The sequence below is a fragment of the Polypterus senegalus genome, chromosome 10 (genome assembly GCF_016835505.1).
Source record: "Polypterus senegalus isolate Bchr_013 chromosome 10, ASM1683550v1, whole genome shotgun sequence".
Lineage (NCBI taxonomy): Eukaryota > Metazoa > Chordata > Cladistia > Polypteriformes > Polypteridae > Polypterus > Polypterus senegalus.
This window is the reverse complement of record NC_053163.1, coordinates 91193589-91219643: the sequence shown is the minus strand read 5'-3', so window position 1 is coordinate 91219643 and position 26055 is coordinate 91193589. Positions and strand designations below refer to the sequence as shown.

The following is a 26055-nucleotide window of genomic DNA, read 5'->3' as shown; positions in this document are numbered from 1 at the left end:
GTTGAAATACAGGCGATTCTTTTTATTTTTTCTGTACAGGGGCCAGACGGCTCTACCCATGGCGACATACATCAAAAACTCTTAATTACATCTTCAATAAAACAGAAGTACAAGCATTTGTGTCAAGACGATACAAGTCAGTCCCGAAAACTGATCCCTAAACTTTATGTCAGTACACACAGTATTATACTTCAGCGTGTGCTAGTGATGCAAAGCAACAGCCTTAAAAAAACAGAACAATACTTGCAGGAAAACCACAATCTACCATTTACTATATTCAAACGTGGACGTACAACGTTAACTAACTCTGCATCCGTTTATTCCTCAAGCGCAGTTCGACTCATGACCACGTGCCTTTTTTCTGTGGTTTTAACTTTGATCTGGTTGAAGCTGATCGAAATTACGTGAATATTAAAATGGTTGGCAAAATCAACGTAGGGCATTTAAACCATAATTTTGAAGTACGTTTAACTCGTGATTTCGTCCAATTTGTGCTACGGGGGCGCCGCCCCATTTAAGCGTTACTGCTACAGTGCATCCATTATAGGTCAGAATATATGTGAGGACATTGTGTCAAAACTCAAAATAACACAAAGAGCTTTAATCAGTCTTCTTTAAGGATAACCAGTTCTTTTTATATTTCCTGCAACGTCACGATTCAAAGTTGTTTACAACTTTCTACATTCATTTTGCAGTTACCCCAATTAAAAGTGAAGTATGAAAAAGTAAATTTAAAAACGTTACCATTGCTTTACTCGCTTAAAAGTTCAGCATATGGATTTTTTTTTTCTGATTTAGGGTAATGTACGCTTATCTCAGATAGCATGCAGCTCTTGCTATTAATTAATGGCTGATTCTTTTCAAATACTGTCCTAAAATGATATTCCTCTACCGAGATGTCTTGAATGATGCGAGCCTATAACGCGCATTTTATTCTTTATTCTACCGAGTCATTTTTATATATGTAATTAAACGATCAGGTTGGTAATGTTTTTGTTTGGTTTACCGAGTGCAGTGGAGAATAATTTTAATAGCAATGCATTCCTCCTCGTGACATGCGTTAATAAGCAAACTAATCAAAGGAATTCTTCATGCTTTTGTCATTTTACAAATGCATCTTAGACAACTACATTGCCTGTTACGCATGGCCAGGAATGTTTCAGTACAGCCTATGGGCTGGTCACCTTACATTTAATTTGAATACGTCATTTAATACTTCACAATCTTTAAAGTCGAACTACTCCGCTTTGTTCCTTAAGGGCCATGAATTTGCAACTGCGGACATGCCCGCGTTGTTCCGTCAGTTAGCTTCTTGCGTGCTCCAACTCGTGGGCTTTGCAGCTTGAAGTCTTGTGTGCTAAAGCTAGAGACACAAAAGGGTAATCTAGCAATGGGGTAAACTGTACCAAAATTACAAGTAATCCTTTTATTTGATACCACGAGCACCGCACCACCCACCATTCGAGCTTTTTTTTCTGCCTATGCCGAGTTTTGTTGATCGTTCATGTGGCCCCGCATACGGAAAAAGTTTAAGTAAACTACAGGAAGTGTAAATAGAAACTGCAAACCCACAGTTAAACGTTTTTTAACAGAGATACATGTGGTCCGATGTTTTTTTAAATAAATATTGCACGTTAAAAACGGATGCAATATTACTTAATGATCTCTAGTATGCTCATTTTCACAAAGATTCTAAAGCATCACGATCACGTTTTCACGCTTGTCCTCCTTTGCCAATAACACACGGCCCCGCCCCGATTCCCCCTTACCAGGTCGTCTTTACCTTTAGAAATATTTCTGTAGACAATGCTACGTTAATCACAACAAAGCTCACACATTTCCAGCTTACCTTGTGCAGACAGCCCAGATGCAACCGCTCCACGAGTTTGCAAAGCACCACCCCATCTTTCAGAGAGAATTTCAGGAACTCCTCTGGGTCTGCGATATTCTTTTTAGGCGAATCCAACACACCTAGAGATATCAGCCAGGTTACCGTCTGCTCCTCCAGGTTCATCGCTTTAGAAAGTGAGACTCGCCCTTAAAGACGTTGCGCCGACTCAAGCTGTAACCCACATCCGTGATACTATCGACACTTCTGCTTTTTTGCTGTTAAAACAAGTGATCCCATGCAGTCAGCAAATTGCATTGCAGCAGAATAATCCAACACTACCGACTTAAAACGTCAAACGTTAATAGAATTTCGCTTTCTTGTACCCCTGGAGTTGAACAAATATCTCTGCGTAGTCAACAGACCCGGAGTATTGCGGGCAGGATTATGTACGATTACATACACCTATATTTGACGGATAAATGCATTGGACTTCTAGCAATAAACCCTGCCAGCCCATAAAAACGAGGAATGTACGAACCAGGAGGTCGCCTTTACCATTCCAAGTATGCTAGACAATTGCCAATAAATTCCTATGTGGGATATTTATTAAAAGACCTTCTCAAACCAGACCCATTATACAATTACACCATCGGTCCAAGCATGGTACCATTTACAATGCAACTGGTCGATGGGAATGCACAGCAGTCTCTGTAGGAGAGAAGTTGAGGCACGTTCTCAAAGGTTTGTTGAAGTCTTGGTCGTAGGAAGCCTTCTAAGCTCAGTAAGCACCTTTCCCTTCTTTCACGTCACCACAATTAAGTAAAAGTTTGTGCATCAAGCCTTTTTGGAGAATAGTGCTCCTCACTAACAAAAACGTACCACACTCAACCATTTAGGCATAAGTGACAAAGTGCAGATGCAATGCCATATAGCGTTATCCCACAATGGATATTTACAAAAAAAATAAAATACGACTCAAGACAGAGGTTTAAGTGGTTTATTTCAATGCACTTTATAACAAGCAAAAATTCAGTTTTTTTATTAAAGAACAGAGCCTTAGACTTGATAACCCAAAGTTGGGAAACGAATTTGTGATAAAAATGGAATGAAATCAGGTCATCCTTCAACCCCTCTCTGCATCCAGGGTAATCTACAAAGAGAAAAAACAAAATTCACACTGTAGGAGTAGTATGCACAGCAGTCTATTTTGGACATAGCAATGACAAATGTAGGGAAAACCCATTCAGCTTTGGTATGCTTGTTCCAGAAAAGAGCCAACTTATAAAATCAACTGTTGCACCACTGTATGTTGAGAGATGAACATTTATATCCAATCCTTACAGTTGCAAGATAAGCCACAATGTTAAGATATAGAACAAGCCACTATCACTTAAAAACTTTCCCCAAACACTAACTGCACCTTTGAATACTACACATTAGTTTAGGGGTAGAAGCAATGTACATTTTCTCCATCTTGCAACCAACTGCCCTGCGTCTCCCCATTGGATTGCATTTTTCTTTGCACTCTAAGCCTCTATTGGAGTTGATCCAATGATAAAGTACAATACCTGAAGCTTAAAGAAGGGAAATTTGCTCAAGTAGAATGACTACACGGAGGTCTAGAGGTGTAGCAGCCTTCTGAGGTTTCTATGGCAGTAGACTGCAAGATTTAGAGTACTAGTTTTAACAGCACTGCATAACAGACATGCTTAGGGAATTTTTCAGGCCAGCAAGTTTAGGGTGAGATAGCCCTCCTATCACACAAGCCTTTTGGGTATATACTACATTATGCAAGCAACTGACCAGAGATCAGACCTCCCAAGTTCAAAGGGATGAGTCTACTTGAGTTGCATATTTAATAAGCAGGTGGATCTCCCTCCTCCCCCCCCCCATCTGAAATTTATAACTCTAAAAAGGTGCTACACAGCCCAACAAAACAAATCTGTAGCTCAATTTAACGCTACAAAAAAAAAAAAAAAATTCAGTAATCAACAGGTTAGGTAATTTATCAGATCAGAAGTGTCAAATTGCAGCAGAATATGCAGTCAGGAAAGTGTAAAGAAAGCCAATACCACCAAGAAGTCAGTTATACAGCAGGTAGACTTTAAAACGACCACCAAACTAAAAGATCACCAAGAGAAAAAAAAAAAAACAAAACAAAAATACACACTCGAGTCCGTTTACCACATTTCCTTCCATGAACAAAGGTCCACATGTGCCAAGCATCTCATACTGATAGCCAGATTTTGCTGCTTAGTCTTCACCCTAAAATGGGGGAAAAATGCACATCACTAAAAAGGTATCGTTACACAGGTAAGAAATGAGCATATAGTTACCACAAAGAAAAAGTACTAGTCTCCACATTCCCAGTGCTCAGTTGCCATATTCCAGGGAGTCTTGCTTCAGAATGATGCATAATAGTTACTTAAGGAAACACTTAAGACTTGGTTCCAGACTGGCTCCAAAGTTATTGCACCTTAGACATGTTCCATTTGAACTGTTTTTGTATTTTTGATTTTCTGAAAAATGGCATTTTCCTGTAGCTTTCTCTCTCCTGTTATAGGCTTCCTGTTGCAGCAAACAATACTGCACTCCTAGGACAGCAGGACTCATTGCAATATCCTTCAATATTGTCAAGATTTACAATTCCTTTTTAGGAGTAGGGGGAAAATTAAGGGGCATCGACTTTCACATATAAGAATGTGTTATGAACAGCCTTCATTAAGTGAGAAATCCGTCTAGTGTTGGATTCTGCACAAAGTTTTAAAATTACCTGAATATCTAGGAAAACAAATCATTTGGGGGGAAAAAAAAAAACGAAAAGTAGAAGGCTCTGCAGCATTGCTTTTCGATATGGTGAAAGCTTCAGGTCTGCTTTTTTTTGCCATTAACACTGTCGCTGTACAGTGCTTTTTGCTGTATCAACCACTGTGCAGAAGGCTATTCACGTAACTGTATTCACATTTCATTTACACGAAAAGAAATTTTGCTTTGCTTACCATCCGCAGTTTGTCACAGGCAACTTGTTTTTATCTGTCGATTGTCGAAATGTGCCACTTGAGTTTTGGTGGTCTGGTTCTGAGTCTAGGCGCTGTATACCAAAGTTTATTCATGCTTTGCACTTGAAGAGGATCCTTTGAGCAGAGAGACACTACACACCCATGTAAAGAACTTGGAACAGCATCATATGCTTTTAACAAAGTTTAGCTCCAACAGGAATTTGATAACGTAGATTACAGACATCTGCAACTGAATTTTAAATGGCTCAAGCCAGACTGTCTAGTTTTTTTTTTTTTTTTTTTTTTTAAGTTCAGAAAAATTGATTTGGGCTGTAAAAATTTTTTTTTTTTAAAAAAGCTGAGAAGGTAAAGTACAAAAGGTTTTTAAGCTTAAGGTCTTCAAGACTAAGGTTGTTAAAAACTTTATTGATAAATGAAAACTGGAACTTGCAAATTAAACAGCAAGAGTGTACAAATGATCTATTTGTGTTCTGAACAAGCACACTTAACCACTGTTTAAAGTTCACTGCAGCACTAACATGAAAAAAAATCTATAAACATTACTTTCAAAAAATAACAGGCATGGAGGGGAAAAATGGCTCAATAAAGTCAAGCCTTGTTTGCCCAGTCTTTTGAAAAGTTCAGTCTCCACCGGCTTTAAAAACAAAAAACAAAAATGGAATATGCAACTTTTTACAGGAAGGGAGGGGTCTGTGCTGGGGTTGGTCCAATTAATATCGGCTTCTGCCAATACCCCTATCGGAACGACTTCCACCTCTACCACCACCCCTAGGGGCACCACGACTGGAGCTGCTGTAAGAATCCCGAGGAGGGTAGCCTCTCTCTACTGGGGGTGCAGGCCCCCTCTCTTGTCTGCCAATACGTTCACCACGGCTGGGTGGGTAAGGATCACTTCTGCTGCTGGGGTAACTGTCACGACTTCCATATCCATCCCGGGAACTGCTGCCATAATCATCATAGCGACTGCTTCCGCCACTTCCACCGTAGGATGGTGGGGGCCCCCGCGAGGGAGGGGCGCTGCGCGAGTTACCTGCAGGGTCAATGGGTCAGGTAATTGGCAAGTTTATAATCAGTCAAACATTGTTTTAATCTATATTTGCTGTTGGTATTTGGTTGACATTGGCTAGCTCAGTCAAACATCACCTAAAGAGGACTTGATATTGCTGAAGTTTAAATCCATGAAGTCTCCCACCACCCTTTGCCCAATTTACATTTAATACAGTAGGGTGTTAAAGTACTCAAGCCAAAAGTTTCCTCTGATAAACCAACACTTGTGAGGTATTCCTTGCGATAGCACAGGTATCAAGAACAGGCTTCTCTACGTACCAAAATGACCAAAGGAAAAAAAATAAAAAAAAATGCATTGGACAATGAACTGTGCATTGAAGCCAATTCAAGTGTGCAGAATTCCTTTTACATTGAAATGCCAAACCTTACCTCAACTCCAAGTTTGTACACTCAAGAGAATTACCTCTGACTGCACTGAAGCCTATTAGAATGACCATGCACATGTAAAAACCATTACTAACATTTCTTCAGTGTAATACTTCAACAAAAGGCGGTTTCGATTTATAAAAAACACCCCACACAACACGCTTTACCACTAGTACCACATAGCCTCCTATTCTGAATGAACTGCAATATTGCCAACAGTTACCAAGGAGGCCGCTTTCATACTAGGCAAGCAAACCTCTAGAAACTAAACAGTATTCCACATTTGCAAGTCTGGTACACCGCTTTTCATTTACACTAGATACTTCTTGCAATAGCAGGCCCATGCCTGGGGAATGGAGTCATTTTCACTTAATTCTGATTAGCAAACTTTGGCCTCCATTATATTTAGCTGCTCCCTTACAAGCAGATTTTAGTAAATTCAGTGCAGTCTAGAACAGAAAACCAACACATCAATAAACAAGTCTTCACTCCATTCTTCCCCGATGGGTTAAGCATACAGAAAAAGTACTTTGTTGAAAAGTTTCTACTCGTTGGCAACAAACCATGTCAAAAAACAAGTTTAAATGGAACCACTGAACCTAGTAAATACTGTAGTTTCACAAGCATTTAAGAGTGATCAGCAAAATTTTATACCTTTCACTCCGTGAATTCACCTCTTAACTATTGGGTTATTTTCAAGAAAACTTGTGTACTCAGAACCCTACTGTATAAAAAGTAATCCCAGGTTTTATCCATTTAAGAAACTTGACTGGACTTTGCACTGTATCCAGGATTAAAAAAAGCCAGTATGCTTACTGCACTTTTAAATGGTTCTCAGCTCTTTATACTCAAGCTCTGGGCGTGTTACCCATCTCCTTTTTTTGCTTTGCCTCTGCTTGGAAAGACTCCCGACAGTTTCCATCTGTTCTTGTGGTACTGTGCCTCCAGAAGAACACAATGTTTTGTGCTTTGGGTTGCCTTTGAAATGTCACTTGACAAGGTCTCAAACTGGTGAAGAACCAAAAAATTCCTGCACCCCCAATCCCAAACAAAATTATTAACACAATTGTATAGAAAAACTGATTTCTTACCATAGCTGTCATATGGATCTCTGTAAGAACCAGCACTAGGGCGTTCTACATAACCCCGTGGTTCTCTGCCACTGTTATATCCATCACGGTCACTGGGGGAATAAGAAGAGAAAGAATATTTTATATATATATATATATATTATATATATATAAAAATAAAGATTGTAAAACCAACACAGTGCGTTATGGCTAGGATGGTGGCATGGTGGGGGTACATACCTATATCCACGGGACACTGATCCATAGTCATCTCTGGAACTGGAGTGCGGATATTCTCTATAGGTATAGTCTCTTGGAGGAGGTGCATAATCTCGTCCTTCTCTTGAGCTGATGTAGTCTCGACTTGAATAACTATAAGACATGTGGCACAGTTTAACTCCACCCATGACATCAAGTACTCTACAGCAAATAGAGGGCTCTGGTGAAGTACCTGTCTTTACTACTATAGTGGTCATCTCGAGGGGAAGGATAATCGTCTCTCCTAGACATCACAGCATCTCTGCGAGGTGGTCCATATGGATCTCTCTCACGGGACATGGGGTCTTTATAGTAAGAAGACAGACTACATGAGTACCATTACCATACCACTCCACACCCAAACCAGGCCCTCCAAAAACACAACTTACTTCTTCCCATAGGGCCTGAAGGTGCAGATCTTTTTGGTGGAGGCCCCCCATTGCGAACAGGTGGTCCTCTTTTCATGGGAGGTGGGCCTCTAGAGGATAATCCTTAATAAAAAGTATACACATTAAGTTTACATCTACCATATTAAACAACTAGTTTCTGGACAAAAACCAGCACAAATCTCAAATATTTCATACAGTATAGTACAATGTATGTTACGACAACTGTTCAGCAGACGTATTAACATGGGTTAAAAAAAAATTATGCAAAACCCCTTTAGACAAATCTATAACTTCCAGAAACATTCATTCTTCATAAAAAAGGGAAGTAAAATGGATATTGTGGTCCATATGCCTGCACCCAACCAGTTACCGTTAGCTTCTGTATAGTAATGTGCCAACTTGCACCTTATCTGGAACTTGCCATTGGGCAAGTTATCTGGTTATATAGTGCAGGTCTCTCCTGCAAGGAACCAAGTGACTGCAATTTTCACAGGATTTTTGGGTGGACAACACTTGATTTCTAACAAAGTGATGATTAGGTCTTGGGGGTCTAGGTGTGCAGGAGACCTATACTGAGGGTTAGGGTTTAATGCCTTCTTTGTATTAGACTATTGGACAACTGTCGAAACTAAACCTTGCCGTAAGTTACAGCACTGTGTTACTTCAAATATTCCATAGAATCCTTCAGTAGTTTATACTGTACATCTGTCTTTGCAAATCACTTCCAGAAGCAGCCTTGACATTTGACAGTTTTTATCCGTAAAAACCCAGACAGCCCTTACATAGCGTTAAAGTTTTGTTTTACCCCACTACTCCAACTGTGTTGCAACAAATTTTCTAGTGGTTATCTTTGGTCCCCCTCTTGAGACTTTTCAGACACTGACTTTGCTTTCTCAGATTACCAAAATGAGCATTAGGAAAGTATGATAAAGGTGAAAATGTTCAAGCACTGCATTCAATTATAGGTTGCAATTCTCTCCATGAAGCTTTTAAAGAAAGGTGACAAGCTTCAAGTCAAAAATTAACCAAAAAGTTTAAATGGAAACCTCCTACCCCAACAGCAACAAATACCCTGGCCTAAATGTTCTAGAGGAACCACCATCATACACTTGGATATTAAATGTTTGGTGTTACCATGTCACACATGGATGTGTGTATGAAAATGTGAATATTTAAAAATAAAACCCACACAGCTAGGCTAACAAAACAGTAGAATAAAATACACCATCTAGTCAGATTGGCTGGCTTTAAGCTATTAAATTCCTGGCCTAGAATCAAAAAAGAAACAGAACAAATGCTAATGATCTACCTCTAGTTGGTGGCCCTCTCATTCCACTTGGCCCTCCTCTGCTACCCCTCAGCCCTCTTGGTGGTCCTCTACTTCTTGCCTGCATTGGAGGGCCACGACGCCCAGATTCAAACGATGGTTTGGTTGCTTGCTCCACCTTAATAGGTTTCCCATCCAAAGACTTGAAAAAGGAAAAAAAAAAAACCTGTGTAAACGTGTTCCTGTACATTAGTAACAGCCAGCAGAAATACTACTTACCTTCCCGTTCATTTCTCTGGCTGCATCTTTTGCATCAGCAGGACTCTCAAAAGTCACAAATGCAAATCCTCTTGATTTGTTGGTTTCTCGGTCTTTCATCAAGAGCACTATCCCGTGAAGGGGGAGGGGAAAAAAAAATGTCTTAACTCAAATATTAAAAATATAAAAAATATCCCCACAATAATTATGGCAGACTCAGAACTTCTTAGAGGACAAAAGGCAATATCACCTTTAAAACTCAATGCCAGGATTTCATCATTGTCACCAGTGGGGAGAATATTAGCAGACACACCATCTTCATTTTACAACAAAAGGACTAACAAACGGGCACACCGACTCTTGCAACATACGCAGAGGATCCGAGGTTTCAGAAGGCGTGGTGGGGGTTATTGGGTACAACACGAACAAAATGTCTTACCTTCAACAACCCTTCCATATTTGCTGAAATATTGTTCAAGGGCCTTCTCGTTTGTTTCCGTGTTCAGGCCGCCGATGAAAAGCTTCCCGGGACGGTCTGCTTCAGCCATGCCTGCAACTCTGGAGAATGCTAGATGGAAAGCACACGCAATGTTGATCACATCCACAATTCCGTCCATTTAAATAATATATACGCATTGCAGACTCGAACAAGTAATTTTCAGCTCTCCTTAAGACAGACCACAGTTTACGGCAATAAGACATGCAGCCATACACGTGTTCAAAACACGCTTCTATTCTAGTGCCCAGAGTATGTCGTTCGTACAAATATACAACTGTTTAGCCCGCCATTATTAGCGACAGGAGAACGCTTTTACACTTCAAGTCTCAACACTGGCATACACGAGAAAGACAAATTATACAATGACTGCACCCAGAACCCAAAATATTCCAGTAGCGACAAAAAAAGGCAGAAAATATTGCATACGTGAAGTAGAAAGACTTAAGCCGTATAAACGATTCAACATATGCGGCCCCCGTACAACAGCCTCAGCCTCCCAGTTTGTAAAATACATACATCATTATTGAAACCGTCTACTGCATGCCTTAGTATATTAAATGTTTTTTTAGTCATTACTATTTTTTAACAGCTTCGCGACTGGGTTACGAGACAACAAATAACAAGATATTGTTAATAAAGTGGAAACAATAGGCGACTAGGCCTCGAAACGTGCTCGCACGCAAAACAAAATGGCGCTGCAAATGAATGAAGCGTCTAAGCAAGTAAAAAAAATACAGCAGTAATAAGCCAATTAAGTAGCAAAAATAAATTTACCTCTCAAGTCACCAACTACAGTTAAAACGGGCCTATATCTGAACCAAGTCAGAAATTAAGCCTGCAGAAATTGGTGCGTATGTACACAGAAAATGCTTTAAAATGGCGTCTATAAAATGCACCCAGTGCGCGCTATAAAATGTATAAATATACTATAACACAGAAAGTACTGCCTTAAAAACCCACACTTAATAATATAATATAAAATACTTTAGCATTAGCGACTCATTTTCAAATCATTAACCAGCTACCAACCTTGGTCAAACAAACGTGCGCAATGGCGAACAAAGACGGCGGACGCCTAATTTATACCGCCCCTGCAACTCTTTCGAGACCACCCCTAATATGACGTCACTGTCTTCGTTCGTACTGCCTAGAGCAGTTAAGCCGACTCAAGTTCTTGCATTCTCCTCCGTTTACTTTTATTGTATGATCAACATGTGCAGAAGTTGTATCGTTAATGAAAATTTGTCATTTTTGACGAATTTTAAAAATAGATGTCTCAAGAGTCTAAAATGTCCTGGAAAGTCTAAGCATTTCAAGAAATCTAAAATATGTGCTAAAATATAAACATTACATGCGGTAATGTATCATGAGGTATCATGTTATACAGTAGCTATACTAAGTTTAAGTATAATTAATGCTTTAATGTCAAAAATAAAATAAAACTAACGGATCTATAGGCTTAAAATAAGGCAACGAAAATGCTCTAAAAACAAATGTTTCAGATCCATTAAAAACAATGCAACAGCTTGCAGCTAGCTTTTCGTGTTATGCTAAGTTTTGTTAAGGTTGAGTAGATCAATAACACTTCAATGACTGGGGTGAATTAGCTTTTCCTTTACATTTAAAATAATTCAAATTACAATGTACTTAATATTTAGCAGTATAAACCAAAGTTTTTAAATTAGCAACCCAAAAAATAACAAAATAAAATGTTTAAAAATGCTTTAATTCTCAATATGTAAGGGTACTTCAAGCATCTTCTCTCCATTTTCTAAATCCACTTATTCAAGGCAGGGTCATGGGGCACGCACAGGTCAATTTAACAACACCAATTCACCTAAGTGTTTAGGCTGTTGGAAGAAACCCACATGAACATGGAGAGAAGATATAAAGCCCACACCGGGAGCACCAGAGATTCAAACCCTGGTCTCCTTATTGTGAGGCAGCAGCTCTACAACTGCACTACCGTGCCACTCCTTTGTATATCATGTGTTTAGCAAGTACAGTATAAGTAGGAATGTAAGTTTTTAAGCCAACATCATTTCACACATTCAAGTTGTCCTAGATAGTTTTGTTATTGTTGTTTTGCATTTTCAAGTTGAATTATGACATTAGCATAAAAACATTATCCATTATATCACAAACTAAAGCCTGTATAATGACATAACATTGATCATAAGAATGTGTTTATAAGTAATAAAATATGCACTCCTATTGAGTGTTTCTGCACTACAGACAGTGTTGTTCAGTGAGCAGGAAACACATCATGAGCTTGCGAGGACATGTTGAGTGGGCCCGAACTTAGACATCCCATTTCAAATGAGGGGAAGAGAGAAATCACAACATTCAACCAACTTGATTAAATTACCACAACATAATTTTCCTTTTTTATCAGTGAAATAATTACATGGACTAACAAGTTACTTACAATAGTAAGTTGATATAATTACTGTTATTATTGTGTCCGCACAACATATTAAATAATGCTTGCAGTTCAGAAAGTTTAACAAAATAAATACATTTGAATTTTTAACTTGCAAACATGCATTTATTAAGTATTTGCTAAAGGTCTCCTGAATTATTTTTTGAGTGCATGCGGTAAGTGAACTTTTTATCTTTAATACTTTAATTTTATTATCTTATTTTCAAGCATAACTTATTGGGGTGGGATGGTACCTTTCATTACAGCATCAAGTTCAAGAGAGGAACCATCTTTGGAATGGTGGTCTTTTGCAGGGCTCACTCATTCATGTACAAGTGATAGTTAGCCTACCCAGTCATGTATTTCATAATGTGATAGATAAAAAAGTAGAACTGACAAAAAAAATCACAAAGACACAGGGAAAATATGCAAACTGCACATAAAACAAGCAGGCACTGGCTATAAATTCAGGATGTTGAATCCTTGAGGTGAGAGCATTGGCCTCTGGGTCAGTGTGCTACACTTTTTTAAGAAGAACTCAACAAATATTTTTGAAAACATCAGGCTGTATTTACCAAGCAAACTCAGTACTGTTCATTTTCTGCATTTCAGTAAAATAAGCAATAAGTGCACTTCCATTATACTGCCAACAAAACTCAAATTCTTGTATATTACAGTGTAAATCATCAGCTTACACTGATAATTTTATTCTTTTTAATGTTCTCAGAGGTATTAGAGTATACTTGCTTGAATGCTGTTAATAACTATATTGTAATCCTTCGGGAACTGGAAACATCACTATGAAACATTTCTTTATCAATTAATTACTTTTCTCCTGCCTAAAGAAATTAAAACTTTACAAAACAAAATTTTCATTTTCTTATATTTCTTGTTGGTTATAACAACAGACTGCACAGGTATAGGTTACAAAATTATTTATTTTTGCCACCTTGCATTTCATAACAATGCATTATCATACCCATTTAATCCAATTCAGGATTGCAGGAGCTTGGAGTTCATCGCAGCATCCTTGGGAATGAGGCATGAACAAGCCCAGGACAGGACATTAGCTCACTCACACTGTGTCTAGTTTGAGTCACCAAGTAATCTAAACGTTGTGACTTAGAGGATGATGTGGGAGAAAAAGTGGAGTAAAACCCAGAAAGACAAAAATGTACAAACTCCACATGGGCAGCAATTGTCCTAAATTAGGTCACCTGCCCTGTGAATCAGTCCAAAATGCTTTTGGTTTATACAATTAGTTTATTAATCTGATTGGGATACATTTTTCAGCAGGCCTAGTAGTTATGCTGTGATTTATGTAATTACAGTAAGTATTTACTTTAAACCTTTTCTTTGTTATGTCAGCAGTCTGTTTTTGCTAAATTGTTTTTAACCAATATAAAATAAAATGGTAATCACTATCACCCTAAAATGTTTACTAAGCCACAGCCATGTATTGCCATAATGAAAGAAGTCTGGTAAACAATTTAATGTTCTCTGGACTGGCCAGCCAGTCCGATACTCTAGAAGAGAAAATCGTAATATTTTTCATAAAATCAAAAAGCGTACTAAAGCAGCATCTGCACATTTGCAGCTGCCTCTTGCCTTTCCCAAAGGTTATTTTTTATGAATTCTACCATTAGAATGGCACTGGAAAAAATGGAATCTGTGGCAGAGTAAGGCAGAGACCACTATTATTTTAGACCAAGCATACTCAAGCATGCCAATCACCATCTTGATGAGTTCTGAGGCAATGTTGCATAAATAGACAAGTCAAAAAGGGAAGATTTTGACTGAATAGGTCCTTCATATCTGGAGAAAGTATAGTATGGCATTCCATGTAAGAAATGCAAAGGGAATGGTGACAGTTGTGGTTGGCAGTTTTCAGGTATTAGAATGCTTTGCTCTGGCAGGACCTGAATGTCTTGCCATCGATGAAAAAAACAGGACTTCTGCTCCGGTTCATCAGGAAGGTGCAGGCCATATATCTGTGATCTGTAAATTAAGAGCAGATGGATCATATGACAATACAATCAATGCATTTAATGTAAATGCACACACATAACCGGGATAAGGTGAATAACTCTTTTAAGACAGAAACTTGGTTTCCTCATGCATGAGTATTTGTCTGGAGTTTTTTGTCAAAAGGTTCCAATGTCATTAATCCTGCATAAAATAGTTAAACATCATCATTGGATACCATGAATATGAAACCAAGCATGAAGCCTATTGTTATTTTCTTGTGTTTTATAAATAGGTTTAGTCCTTCATGTGCTGTGAAGTAAAAGACATCCATCTCTTTTTTACAACTCCAGCCTGAGTCCCTAGTGATTTGCATTAAGAACAATGGCCGCTGCCTAATCCAATCACACAGTTTCAAAATATCTATAGTAAATAGTGGGTTGAAAACTAAACTGACAGTTTGGTAATATGTATCTCTTACAAGATTGCATGTAGCACACTCTTTTTTTATGGACTGCAAATGACATAGCACATGTGTTTCTTGCTGTACACCCAGTACTGCTGTGATAGTAATAATGCTGGTAGTTTTACTTCAATAAAATATGTATTGCATTAAATCACTCAATACATTAAAAGTAATTGAACCACATAACGCATGTTACGTTTAACGCATTACTGCTCCTGAGATTGTGCTGTTGAACTTAGCAATTTACGTTCAATTAATCAACATAACATTGTTTCAACCAAGAGAAGGAATAATGTGATCACCTGAACAGGAAATTGATCTTTGTAGACATGAAGCATGGGTACTAAAAGCACATGTAAAGCTAAGCAGGTGAACAGAACACAATGGACATGTGCAGATTACAAAATCCTTAACCATAATGCAGTTAGGGGTTTACATGGCCACATAGTCTCGCTGAGCCAGATGTATCTGGCCCTGTGAGACTACTTGGGCTACATAACCAGGTTATTTACACAGAAATCAACCTCTTTTAACCAGGTTTCTCAAGTGCCAATAACCTGGTTCCTCTAACCACAATAAGGTTTTGCATGGTATTTTAGAAACCAGGTTTCAGTGAATGAACAAGTTATTAAGGCACATGTAAATGAATGATGCAAACCACACAACCATGTCTATATTAGAACAATAATGTTAACTTTTGTATTGGCCTAGGCAAAGACCACAGCTATCCACAGCATAAATATAGTAACAGACCCAAAACAGGCTGTTCATTTTTTGTCTCTGCAATTTTTTAATTGTATAGTTCAGTATTTCTTCCTTATCACAAAGATGTGTGTGTTAGATTAGTTGGTACAGTATGAGTGAGGTGGGTTTGTTAGGGAGTGTACTCTTCTTCCTTCTGTCTGATTTTACTGAGAAAGGACCTAACTGTCCACCAACAGTTAATTAAATGAATGTATGGTTTAAATTTTCTTCAAACAGTTCATATAAGGTTATTCTAGTGAAAAGGAAAAAGTTAAAAAAATAAAAGTGAAGTGATAATTATTCTTAGAATTTGAACATTGATACTTTAACTAAACATTTCTTGGGGAGGCGCAGTGGGTAGCGCTGCTGCCTCGCAGTTAGGGGATCAGGGTTCACTTCCCGGGTCCTCCCTGCGTGGAGTTTGCATGTTCTCCCCGTGTCTGCGTGGGTTTCCTCCCACAGACCAAAAACATACAGGTTAGGTGCATTGGCGATTCTAAATTGTCCCTAGTGTGTGCTTGGTGTGTGTGTGTGTGCGTGCCCTGCAGTGGGCTGGCGCCCTGCCCGGGGTTTGTTTCCTGCCTTGTGGCCTGTGTTGGCTGGGATTGGCTCCAGCAGACCCCCGTGACACTGTGGTTAGGATGTAGCGGGTTGGATAATGGATGGATAAATATTTCTTTATTTACATAGAAATAACTGGGAGTAAAATGACAGTTACATTTTGAATTTTGTAATTTTGTTTTTTTATATGTTAAACCCAAAATATTAACAACTAGCCAACCCGCGGCATAGCATACGCCGCATAATCTGGCCGCTTTTTAAATGATTTTTAACCACAGAGAAAAAAATAAACATTTGAAAAATCCGTAATTTAATAAACCACCAAGAAAAGTAACATTGCAACAATGCACGCTACGAACCAACATACAATTGTCCGTGACTGAAAATCGGAGGAGCGCCGTCGCTTTCTCCTTCAAAGCGAAGGGCGGGGTTGAGCGGCGCTCGTTCAGTACGCACTGCCCGCTTATGTGCCCGCCCCAACTCCCTACCTGAGTCGCTTTCGTCTGTGTACAGTCCACACGCACCTGTGAGTCACGTTGACTGTTAATTTTCCAAACACCGCCTCAGTCGGTTTCCACGTTGATTTTTTATTGTTCTTTGCGGTTCCGGCTGCTTTTTTTATATATATAATCCACCAGATCACCCGACCATGAGGAGCTTTACAAAGGGCAGGGACGTAATCAGTGCGAGCGTATGACCCGCACGTACTGGGAATTTTCCGTTCGTGGGGAACAATTGGAAGCCACGGTCTCCATCACGAATGGGGTTCAACGGCTTACCCGCCTCCCGCGCCCGGGTAGACACACGTTCATCAATTCAGTGTAGCGCGCGTGCAGTACCGGACATACAAGTGCATCACAGACCTGTTAATGCTCAATCTCACGTGGCTGAAAGCCACTTGTCCCTCTAAGAATTTGGACGCCGACCGCTGTTGGGTCGTGTAACTATTTAGCAGGCGAGAGTCTCGTTCGTTTTCGGAAATAACCAGCCAAATCGCACCAACACCCACAGAATCGAGAAAGAGCCATTAATCTGTCAATCCTGTCCGTGTCCGGGTGAGGTTTCCTGTGTTGAGTCAAATGAAGCGAAAGGCTCCACACTTGGTGGTGCCCTTCTGTCAATTCCTTTAAGTTTCAGCTTTGTAACCATACTCCCCCCTGAACCCAAAGACTTTGGTTACCCGGTTGGCTGCCCGGTGGGTCATGGGAATGACGCCGCCAGATCGCCTGTTGCGGGGCCTGCATTGGTGAAGCAGGTGAGACGGTAATGAAACAGAGGCACAGGGCTTATTGGTTTTTAAAGACTGCTTCCTTCATTGGGTTTTAACCAATGCACGGAACGAACCAACACACAATCGTCCGTGCGGCTCAGGGTGGAACGGGAGGAGAGGAGAAGGACATCCACTCCGCTCCCTCCGTTATGCTAGTCTGCTGATTTCTCGTTCAGTATACACTGCCTGCTCATGTGCCCACCTCCAACTCGTCACTCGAGTCGTTGTCATCTTTGTACAGTCCAGATGCACCTGTGACTCGCGTAGACTTTTCCTTGCTCTGTGCAGTTTTGGCTGCCTTTCTATATATAATCCACCAAGACACCCGGCCACGGTGGGATGGGGGTGTGTACAAAGTGCAGGAGTATCTAAGAAGACGCATGTTTGTCGCGGATGCGAATTGCTGTATGTGGCATGTAAAACAGTTTGCTATAGTGCACGTAACCGAAAACTCATTTTTTAAAGACTGCTCACTTCATTGCGTTTTAACCTCAGTTGTAAAGGAATGTTTTAAGGATCCCATGGGATACCCCTCGCAAACAGTTTTACACGCCGCATATGGCGATTTACCTCCGCGAGAAACATGCCTCTATTAACAGTCAACGTGGGTCGGAGCTGCATGTGACCTCTACGACAGACGAATATAAATGACGCCGGTTTTTCTGTGTCGTCGCGTCCGAGTTGGTGGGCGTGGCGCTGTGAGTTGTCGTCGTATTCAATGGTCTTGGAGTTGCTGGGCGTGGCTCCTTCTTGCGTGCGCCATAGGTGTCTCACATGTCGGCGGCTTAGTGAATCCACGCCCCTTCCGGCGTGCTTTCCATGGTTGTCTTGCCTTAGTGAATTATATATATACTGTAGATATGAAAACCTCTTTTTTAAGCCTATATTGATTATAATGAGACAGCAGTCATATGTCCAACTGATACAATCTTAGTTATACTTTAGTACTAGCAAAATACCCGCGCTTCGCAGCGGAGAAGTAGTGTGTTAAAGAAGCAATGAAAAAGAAAAGGAAACATTTTGAAAATAACGTAACATGATTGTCAATGTAATTGTTTTGTCACTGTTGTGAGTGATGAGTGTTGTTGTCATATATATATATATTTACACACACACACACATAAACATATATATATATACATATCTATACATACACACATACATACATACACACACATATATATAAACATATATATACATATACATACATATCTACATATATACACACACAGCTATTTCGTATCAGTGCAATACGCTGCTTGTTAAAACGGATAACTCCCGCTCTTACGTGCAAGTCTGCGTGGATATTATGAACTATCGTATTTGTTCAAGTTCTATTTAAATTTTAAATAGAAGGAATTTTTATTTAGTCGACAGAAATATCTTTGGTAGGAATGGTAAAAACAGACAGGAATATTATTCCTGAATAAATCAACTCAAACCTTAAACAACTTATAATATTTTGCTCTCCATAAAAATATATCCTGTCTAAATTATACAAGTTAGAAATAAAGTAAACATTAAAAGAACAAACATTCACATTTCTTTACTCTTATGTAATTTTATATAAAAATAAACTTAGATTTTAAATATCCCAAAAGATTTTGCTCTCCATAAAAATATATCCTGTCAAAATTATACAAATTCAAATATGAACATGCTGCATAACAAAACCTGGAAATATAAATAAAATGTGTTCCTTTCAGCAATAACAAATCAAATCATTCAGTTGTCTTTGCTCATATGTCATTTTAGAGCTGGACGCCTGGCATCTTTTTTTGGCAACAAGTTCGTTTCTGTTTGGTGTGAGGTTCTGTGTTGTGGAGATTCTCAGGATGGATTGCAGGTGCTCATCAGTGAGGCGACTCCTGTGTGCTGTTTTGTTAGTCTTTATCACTGAGAAGAGCTTCTCACACAGATATGTGCTACCAAACATGCACAAGGTTCGAGCCGCATGTAGACGGACTTTTTTTGTTCTTCAAAGTCACCAAAGCGCCGTGCAAACTCAGTGCGCTCAGTTTATCAGCAAAGTGCGTATTTGGGAACACCGTAGTGACGACTTGGTTTAACATTACTTGGCAACAGGGAAAGTGGGGCAAGGTGCATTTGTGTCTCCCATAAAAGCAGCTTCACTTGAAATCACTTTGTGATTGTGCACGGGTAAACGTCCGCTGAAGTGTCAGATTCTTATTTAATTATTCTGCTTTCTGTATCTTCTGCATTGCATTCAGGTTACCCTGATGTTTTGTCTCATAGTGCCGTCTTAGATTAAATTCTGTAATTACAGCCACATTAGCTCCACAAATGAGACACACGGGTTCAGTAAACATATACTCAGCCTCCCATCGGTTTTAAAGGCTCTATTTTCAGAATCAACTTTTCTCTTCAGCATCGTGTGAGCTAGCTTCGCAATAACTTGCAGCATCATAAGCTAGACTTGATTAACGCGTAAGTGTTGGCAAGGCAGCTGAAGCGCTGCATTATGGGATCTGTAGTTTATTGTGTTACCAGCGCTTCATATACCTGGGCCATTAATAACAATAATACAGTATATAAAATGATCTCGGGCGGATATAATTACACGCCGGGCCGGATGTGGCCCGTGGCCCTTGAGTTTGACACATATGGACTAAATAGAACTTGAAAAGATATATTTTTTCAAATGTGATCGCGCAATTCAGATAGAGTTGACGCGCACTACAGCCTGCATCCTCCCCTCGCTCTTACTTTTTTACCGTTCATCTAATGAATACACTGAGTATGGCTTTACCAAAACAATCATTGATGGCGAATAAAGTATCCATTATTCGAGTATGTAGATCGGGATATATATATACATATATATATACCCGCGTATCGCAGCGGAGAAGTAGTGTGTTAAAAAAGCTAGAAAAAGAAAAGGGAACATTTTAAAAATAACGTAACATGACTGTCAATATACAGTATTTGTTTTGTGAGTGTTACTGAGTGTTGCTGTCATCAAGGATTTGATTATCATTATTTCTTTCAATCAGGTTCGTATTTGTAGGATGTGTTGTGTTCAAGTTACATTCCGTGTTTGTCAATCGTTGTAAAGATGACAGGTTTCATTCATCGATTCGTTTCTTACTGCATCAATAAACAGCTCGTCTTCTTCTTTATCTGAGACCTGACACACTGCATGCACGGGTTTTTTTACACTGTCTTCCTTTAGCGGGACATTGACTTTTCCACCGTGTGCTTTGTTTCCGCAGTAGCTGGATTTATGAATATGCTTATCAGACGCTTCATATTTTTTGCTGCCTTTTCAATTGTGTAATTCGGTTTTTGTTCAGCGCTCTTTGGAACTGTTGCTTTTTATCTGTGCACTGCGTCAGTTCACGTGAGCCGCTCGGTGTACATGCATCAAAGGTTCCCAGCTGTGCTGGTGCCATCTCCTGCTATGTCCATGGCTGTATTTAATGTTACCTTAGTCCTGGCACTTAAAACTTTCTCTGCAGTTTCGCTGAGTTTGTGTCAAACACCACCCTGACCATCTCATCTTCCTCTCCATAAGCACAGTCCTTCACCCGTGAATATTTAGTGGCAGTTTGCTATTGGATTGCCGCTGACGGACGGCCTTATATGGGCAGGCACTAAATTACAAACGCCAGCGCAGCCTGTCTATGAACTTAATTTAAAGTGTAGGTTTACATCGTGCTTTGTTTCAAGTAGCAGAACTCATGAATATGGTTGTATATGTCACTTTCGCCGCTTCTTATTGTTTCGCTGCCTTCTCAATTATATAATGCATGTTTTCTTCAGCGCTTTTTGGAGGTCTTCCTGGTTTTCTAAGTACTGCGTGATTACGTGGGAGGCGTGATGATGTCACACGAAACTCCGCCCCCATGGCGTTGAAGCTCATCTCCATTACAGTAAATGGAGAAAAACTGCTTCCAGTTATGACCATTACGCGTAGAATTTCGATATAAAACCTGCCCAACTTTTGTAAGGAAGCTGTAAGGAATGAACCTGCCAAATTTCAGCCTTCCACCCACACGGGAAGTTGGAGAATTAGTGATGAGTGAGTGAGTGAGTGAGTGAGTGAGGGCTTTGCCTTTTATTAGTATAGATTTTAAAATGTATTTTAAAATGATTGTTTCATAGTGGCTGATTACATTGCTTGGTTTATTTAAAAATAAATTATATACAAATAGGTTAAAGTTGTACTGGGTTTAAACATTTTATACTGTAGTATAGCATTTTGGTAACCAGTAATATTAGATTTGTAGCTAGAAATTGACTTTAATGTTCTTTCATTAGTAGACTTATTCTGGAAACATTGTGCTGTAAAAGATAATGCAAAAAATATGATTAGGATGTCTTTCACAGACATCTCAGTAACCATATAAATACTTTATATTCATGTCTGGGGTTGCCCTTTTTACTGAGCGCGTCCTTGAGTGCAAGGGTCAACAGTAAAGTTGTTAGTTGAATCTCTATGGCCCTGAAAATTTACTTCAGCTTCTACTATTCCAACTGAAGCTGTATACGACAGTAATAGTTATACTGCACACTTTAGAGTGGTCAGTGAATTTCAATAATGTATTAGCAGTATTTGACCTTTATCTGTATTTTATACAATATTTTATGCTCTTTTTCAAAAAGAGTGCCATTATTTCTTGAACAGACTGTATTTTTAAGCATATCACACAGTGTACTCCCTGACTGAAGTTACATTTGTCAGGTTTTTTTGAAGTTTTCAAAAGTAAAAAAATGCCCTTTTTTTAGAAGGAATCAATGTGTACTTTTGAAAGTAATTTAACTTGTAAACCTAAAAAGCAGACAAGTTCAGCCATACATAAGAATAAACTAAATACAAGATGAAACACACTGTTAACATATTCTCAAAATCAGACAAAAGATTATGCAGTGATTGTAAAATAGTGTAGTTCTACTGATATACCCAAATAATCTGAGAACTTAATGCACTTTTAAATGTTTTTTGAAAAGTCGTGTCTTAGTTTTGTTTCTGCTCTGTGTTAATCTTTTTATACTTTTTATCAGTAATTGGTTGTTTAGTTTACTATGCACTGTTGGCAAAACAGTTTTGGAAGAGTATGAAAAAACATATTTCAGTACATTTGCTAAGGGCTAAGGGAACAGTTTACTTTTAATTAGTGTATATGTATAACATTTCAATCTTAGTGCATTATTAAACATACTGTACCTAATCTTACTACAGAGTGGCATATTTTATACCTAACCGAAAACATAATTATTGATGAGGACTTGAGTATGTTTCCAGATGAAATACTCTTGCACTGTTCTTCATTATGTAACATTCACCACTTGTAAATTAATATTTTCATATTCTATAACTCTCATGAAATTTAGCATGAATTATTGACTTATTTAAAATCAGTCACTGTCGTATATATATTTCATCTCAGTTTCTGCAGTGTCCTATAATGCTGACTTTTTCAAAAATTAAATTATTTCCAAAAGATAATAAAAAAAGTATTAATCAAAAGAAGAACAGCTTTAATTAGTTAAAATAAAATTTTCAAAGGTTAAATTTTATGAGACTTTAATTTCATAGAAAATAAAATCAGCAAATGTAAAAACAAGTTAATCAGTTCTTCAGCACTTCAGTTTGACCCAGATATGTATGTGTATAATTAACTGGGCTTCTGATTGTGAAACTGAATGAGAAATGACACTCAGTTGTTTCACTCATCCAACACACTTTTCTAAATACTTTGACAGTTTCCCCTTCCTAACAAAATGTGCATGTTGCAAACTTAAGAGACTTTTTACAGACACAATGTCCTGCGACCAACACCTTAATGGTGTTACAGATATTGACAAAATGTTACAAAAAAATATATGCACAACATGATATATATGGAAAATCAGGTAAATGAATGGCAATATTAAGACCACATCATATTACATGACTTTTCTAGTGATGTTCAGCCATGACTTTGTCTACATAATCTTAGTGAGTCAGAAGAAGTCACAGTGCACTCCCGTGATTACCAGTCATTTAGTCCAAAATACCCAATGACAGGTTTGGTTTTATTTTAAGTTATAGGGGTGGGCTCTGTGTATATTAGAGCTGACAACCAATGAAGACTCACCCAGAAGTACAATGTATATAATAAAGCTATGAGGAATAAAGAATGGGGTGATTTGGACCTTGCCAACAGAAGACAGGCTCATGTGTATGACATCTCCTTCTATCTCAAGTAGTGTAATATAACATCAAAATATTTCTTACAGTTTTTAAAGGCAGTACATAAATTAGACACTTGATATATATGTAACTCTTAAGGTTAATACTTAACTTTTATTTTTTTTGCATTATTATTTCATAATGTTGAAGAAGAATACTCTTGTATGAAAATGCTGCCCTGGCGAAAGTGTCACTTGCAGTGATTGCCTGAGAATTAGCTCTGTGTACAGTTATATTAAATTTGAATGACTTGCAAAATGAATTTGTACAGTCAAAAATTTATATGAGCCAAAAATTTAAACTGCAGTCTGAATATAGCCTTGGTGACATGTAGTAATATCTGGACTTAAACACAGCTGATATGAACTTTTCAATTCTTTTCAACAACTTGTCTGGTATTGCCCTCCCTATTTAGGATAGGGATGACAGTTGTCCCTGTGCCCTGTGCTGTAGATGGCTCCTGTGATTATGCATTGATTTTATGTTAAAACCACATTTGTATCACAGAAAGAGTAAAGTTATTTTTTTTTCAGGCTTTGAAATTTTCTTCCTAAAATTTTGCATACAAAATCTTTTATTGACAAATTTATCCACATATTATTAAACCACCTGGGGCCTGGTAGGATGCAGTTGGTTGGAATAAACATTGGATGTGGTAGCTTGTCCATTGTGGGGTGTGAACGGTACCCGGGCACAGACAGGCGGACATGTTGTTTTGACACCACCACACGTTTATTTACAAATTATTTACAATAATATTTGGTCACCAAGACCCCAGTTCATTGGTCACAACGACCTAATCACGTGCACAAACCCCAAACTCCCAATGTCCTGGCCACAATGCCTTTCTTCGGGCCGCCTCCACTCTTCACAGCTTCGTCCTACCTCCACCCGACTCCAGCCCTGAATGACGGGAGACGGCCCCCTTTTATGAAGGACCCGGATGAGCCCCAGGTGCTCCCGGCAATCTTCTGGCCACGCCCCAGCGTGGCGGAAGTGTCGGCTGTCCTCCCGGCTGCTCCCCGGGCACCGTCTCAAGTCTTCCCCAGCACTTCCTGGTGTGGCAGGAGTGCTGGGGAAACAAATCCCAAGGCATTGGGCGCCTCCTGGCGGTGGCCACGGGCCCCTACAGGGAAGAGCTTCCAAGCCCTTGACCCGTGGCTCCCAAAACAACCCGGAAGGCGCACCCCACGTGATCCAGGCCGGGCTCTGACCCTCTTCTGGTCCCTCCTGGCGTCCCGGCCGGGTCATAGCCCCTGGCATCCCTGACAGTGCCCCACAGCCAGCGAAGACCACTCGTGGGTAAGAGCGACCCGTCCCGCGAGGGCAGCAGAGCTCCGAAACGGGTCCCACTCGAGGATAGCCGGGGTCCGGCCCCGCACTCCTAGCAGGGACAGGGGCGGAGACACAATCCGACACCAACCCATGGTGCATCCCTGTGCTTCGCACAGGTTGTGCTCCCCCCTTTTACCGGCACCCCGGGGCCTCCTCGGTAGGCACCCCCTCCGGGACCTCCACGCCCCTTTGTTCTGAGCCACTCGTTCCCCCGTTGGCTCCTCTAGCTGCGAGCGCACCTGCGCACCGACAGAGAGATCCTTCTGCAGACGGCCCGACATCAGAGGGCTGTTCCGCCACGAAGGGGTTCCTTCAACTCGCCCGGGGTCCGTCCCTACAAAAGAGAACACAGGGGCAGAACCGCTGCCAAAGCACCCAGCTCGTGCCACGCACGGGCAGCGTTCCCCAACCGGCACCCGGCACTTGCCTGATCGGCACCCTCTCCGCGGCTTCCGTGTCCTCTCGACGATGGAGTCGCCGGCACCGCCGCTCTCTCTCCGCCGGCCTCAGGGATTCCCTCTGCTCTCCCAGAGGGCAGCCAGCCACACGCGTGCACCCAGCAACGCGTCTCACCTTATCGGAGGAATCGGCACCCAGCCCTTTATTCCTCCCTTCACTCTGGGACGCCCTGACGGTTTGAGACTCCTTATGGAATAAAAGGCGCCTCTGTCCTGTCTGCGTCCCTATAGTGCGGCGCAAGACCGCAGCCAACTCGGGGCGGAGGGCGCTAGGACCCGGGGCACTTAGCAGCCCGTGTCCCTTCAGCGTCCTCACGGACTCCCCTCGCCGCGCATGCAGTCAGCGGCGCCGCACTCCTGTCGGAGGGCTGCTTACTCGAACTGATCATTGTCTTCACAGCTTTTTCAGCAGCCCCTCCCATATGCTTTACGGAGTCGGCTGTACTCACCGTCTCCGCTGTACCTCTCCGGCTGGAGATTCCAGCGTCGCGCCGTCCCGTTGTCGATAGTAACGTTCTCAGCGCCGGAGCGCCTTCTCCAGTACCAGCACCTCAGCCCGGAGGGCACATAGCACCTGTAACACACGCTGCCCGGCGGGCTGAAGGGACGCCT

General features: G+C 40.2%; 3 protein-coding genes and 1 non-coding gene across 7 annotated transcripts in view; all 4 read right to left on the bottom strand.

Annotated features, from left to right (window-relative positions):
• Positions 1 to 2076, bottom strand: part of arhgef6 (Rac/Cdc42 guanine nucleotide exchange factor (GEF) 6) — a 149329-nt gene extending 147253 nt beyond the window's left edge. For both annotated transcript variants that reach the window (XM_039766178.1, XM_039766179.1), the window contains exon 1: positions 1850 to 2076. In XM_039766178.1, the coding sequence (XP_039622112.1) occupies positions 1850 to 2014 (165 nt within the window). In that variant the 5' untranslated portion in view covers positions 2015 to 2076. The remainder of the gene's footprint in view (positions 1 to 1849) is intronic.
• A 738-nt stretch (positions 2077 to 2814) lies between these two features.
• On the bottom strand, positions 2815 to 11147 carry rbmx (RNA binding motif protein X-linked). 3 transcript variants are annotated; one of them, XM_039766175.1, is made up of 11 exons: positions 11056 to 11147; positions 9967 to 10095; positions 9549 to 9655; positions 9312 to 9471; positions 8003 to 8104; positions 7807 to 7918; positions 7596 to 7727; positions 7377 to 7468; positions 4831 to 5881; positions 4002 to 4096; positions 2815 to 2981 (listed from the first exon to the last, which is right to left on the bottom strand). In XM_039766175.1, exons 2-9 carry the CDS (start codon positions 10073 to 10075, stop codon positions 5562 to 5564), a joined length of 1134 nt encoding a protein of 377 aa, XP_039622109.1. In that variant the 5' UTR covers positions 10076 to 10095; positions 11056 to 11147; the 3' UTR covers positions 2815 to 2981; positions 4002 to 4096; positions 4831 to 5561. The 3 variants fall into 3 exon arrangements, with proteins under 3 accessions (XP_039622109.1, XP_039622108.1, XP_039622111.1); XM_039766174.1 differs by having other exon boundaries at positions 4002 to 5881; XM_039766177.1 differs by lacking the exon at positions 4831 to 5881.
• LOC120538422 lies at positions 9740 to 9810 on the bottom strand. The gene has a single exon (XR_005635464.1). It is a non-coding gene; the product is annotated as a small nucleolar RNA SNORD61 (small nucleolar RNA).
• Positions 11148 to 14206: 3059 nt separating the features above from the next.
• Positions 14207 to 26055, bottom strand: part of gpr101 (G protein-coupled receptor 101) — a 45178-nt gene continuing 33329 nt past the window's right edge. The window contains exon 3 of the transcript XR_005635295.1: positions 14207 to 14446. The gene's annotated coding sequence lies outside the window, so the exon portion shown is untranslated. The remainder of the gene's footprint in view (positions 14447 to 26055) is intronic.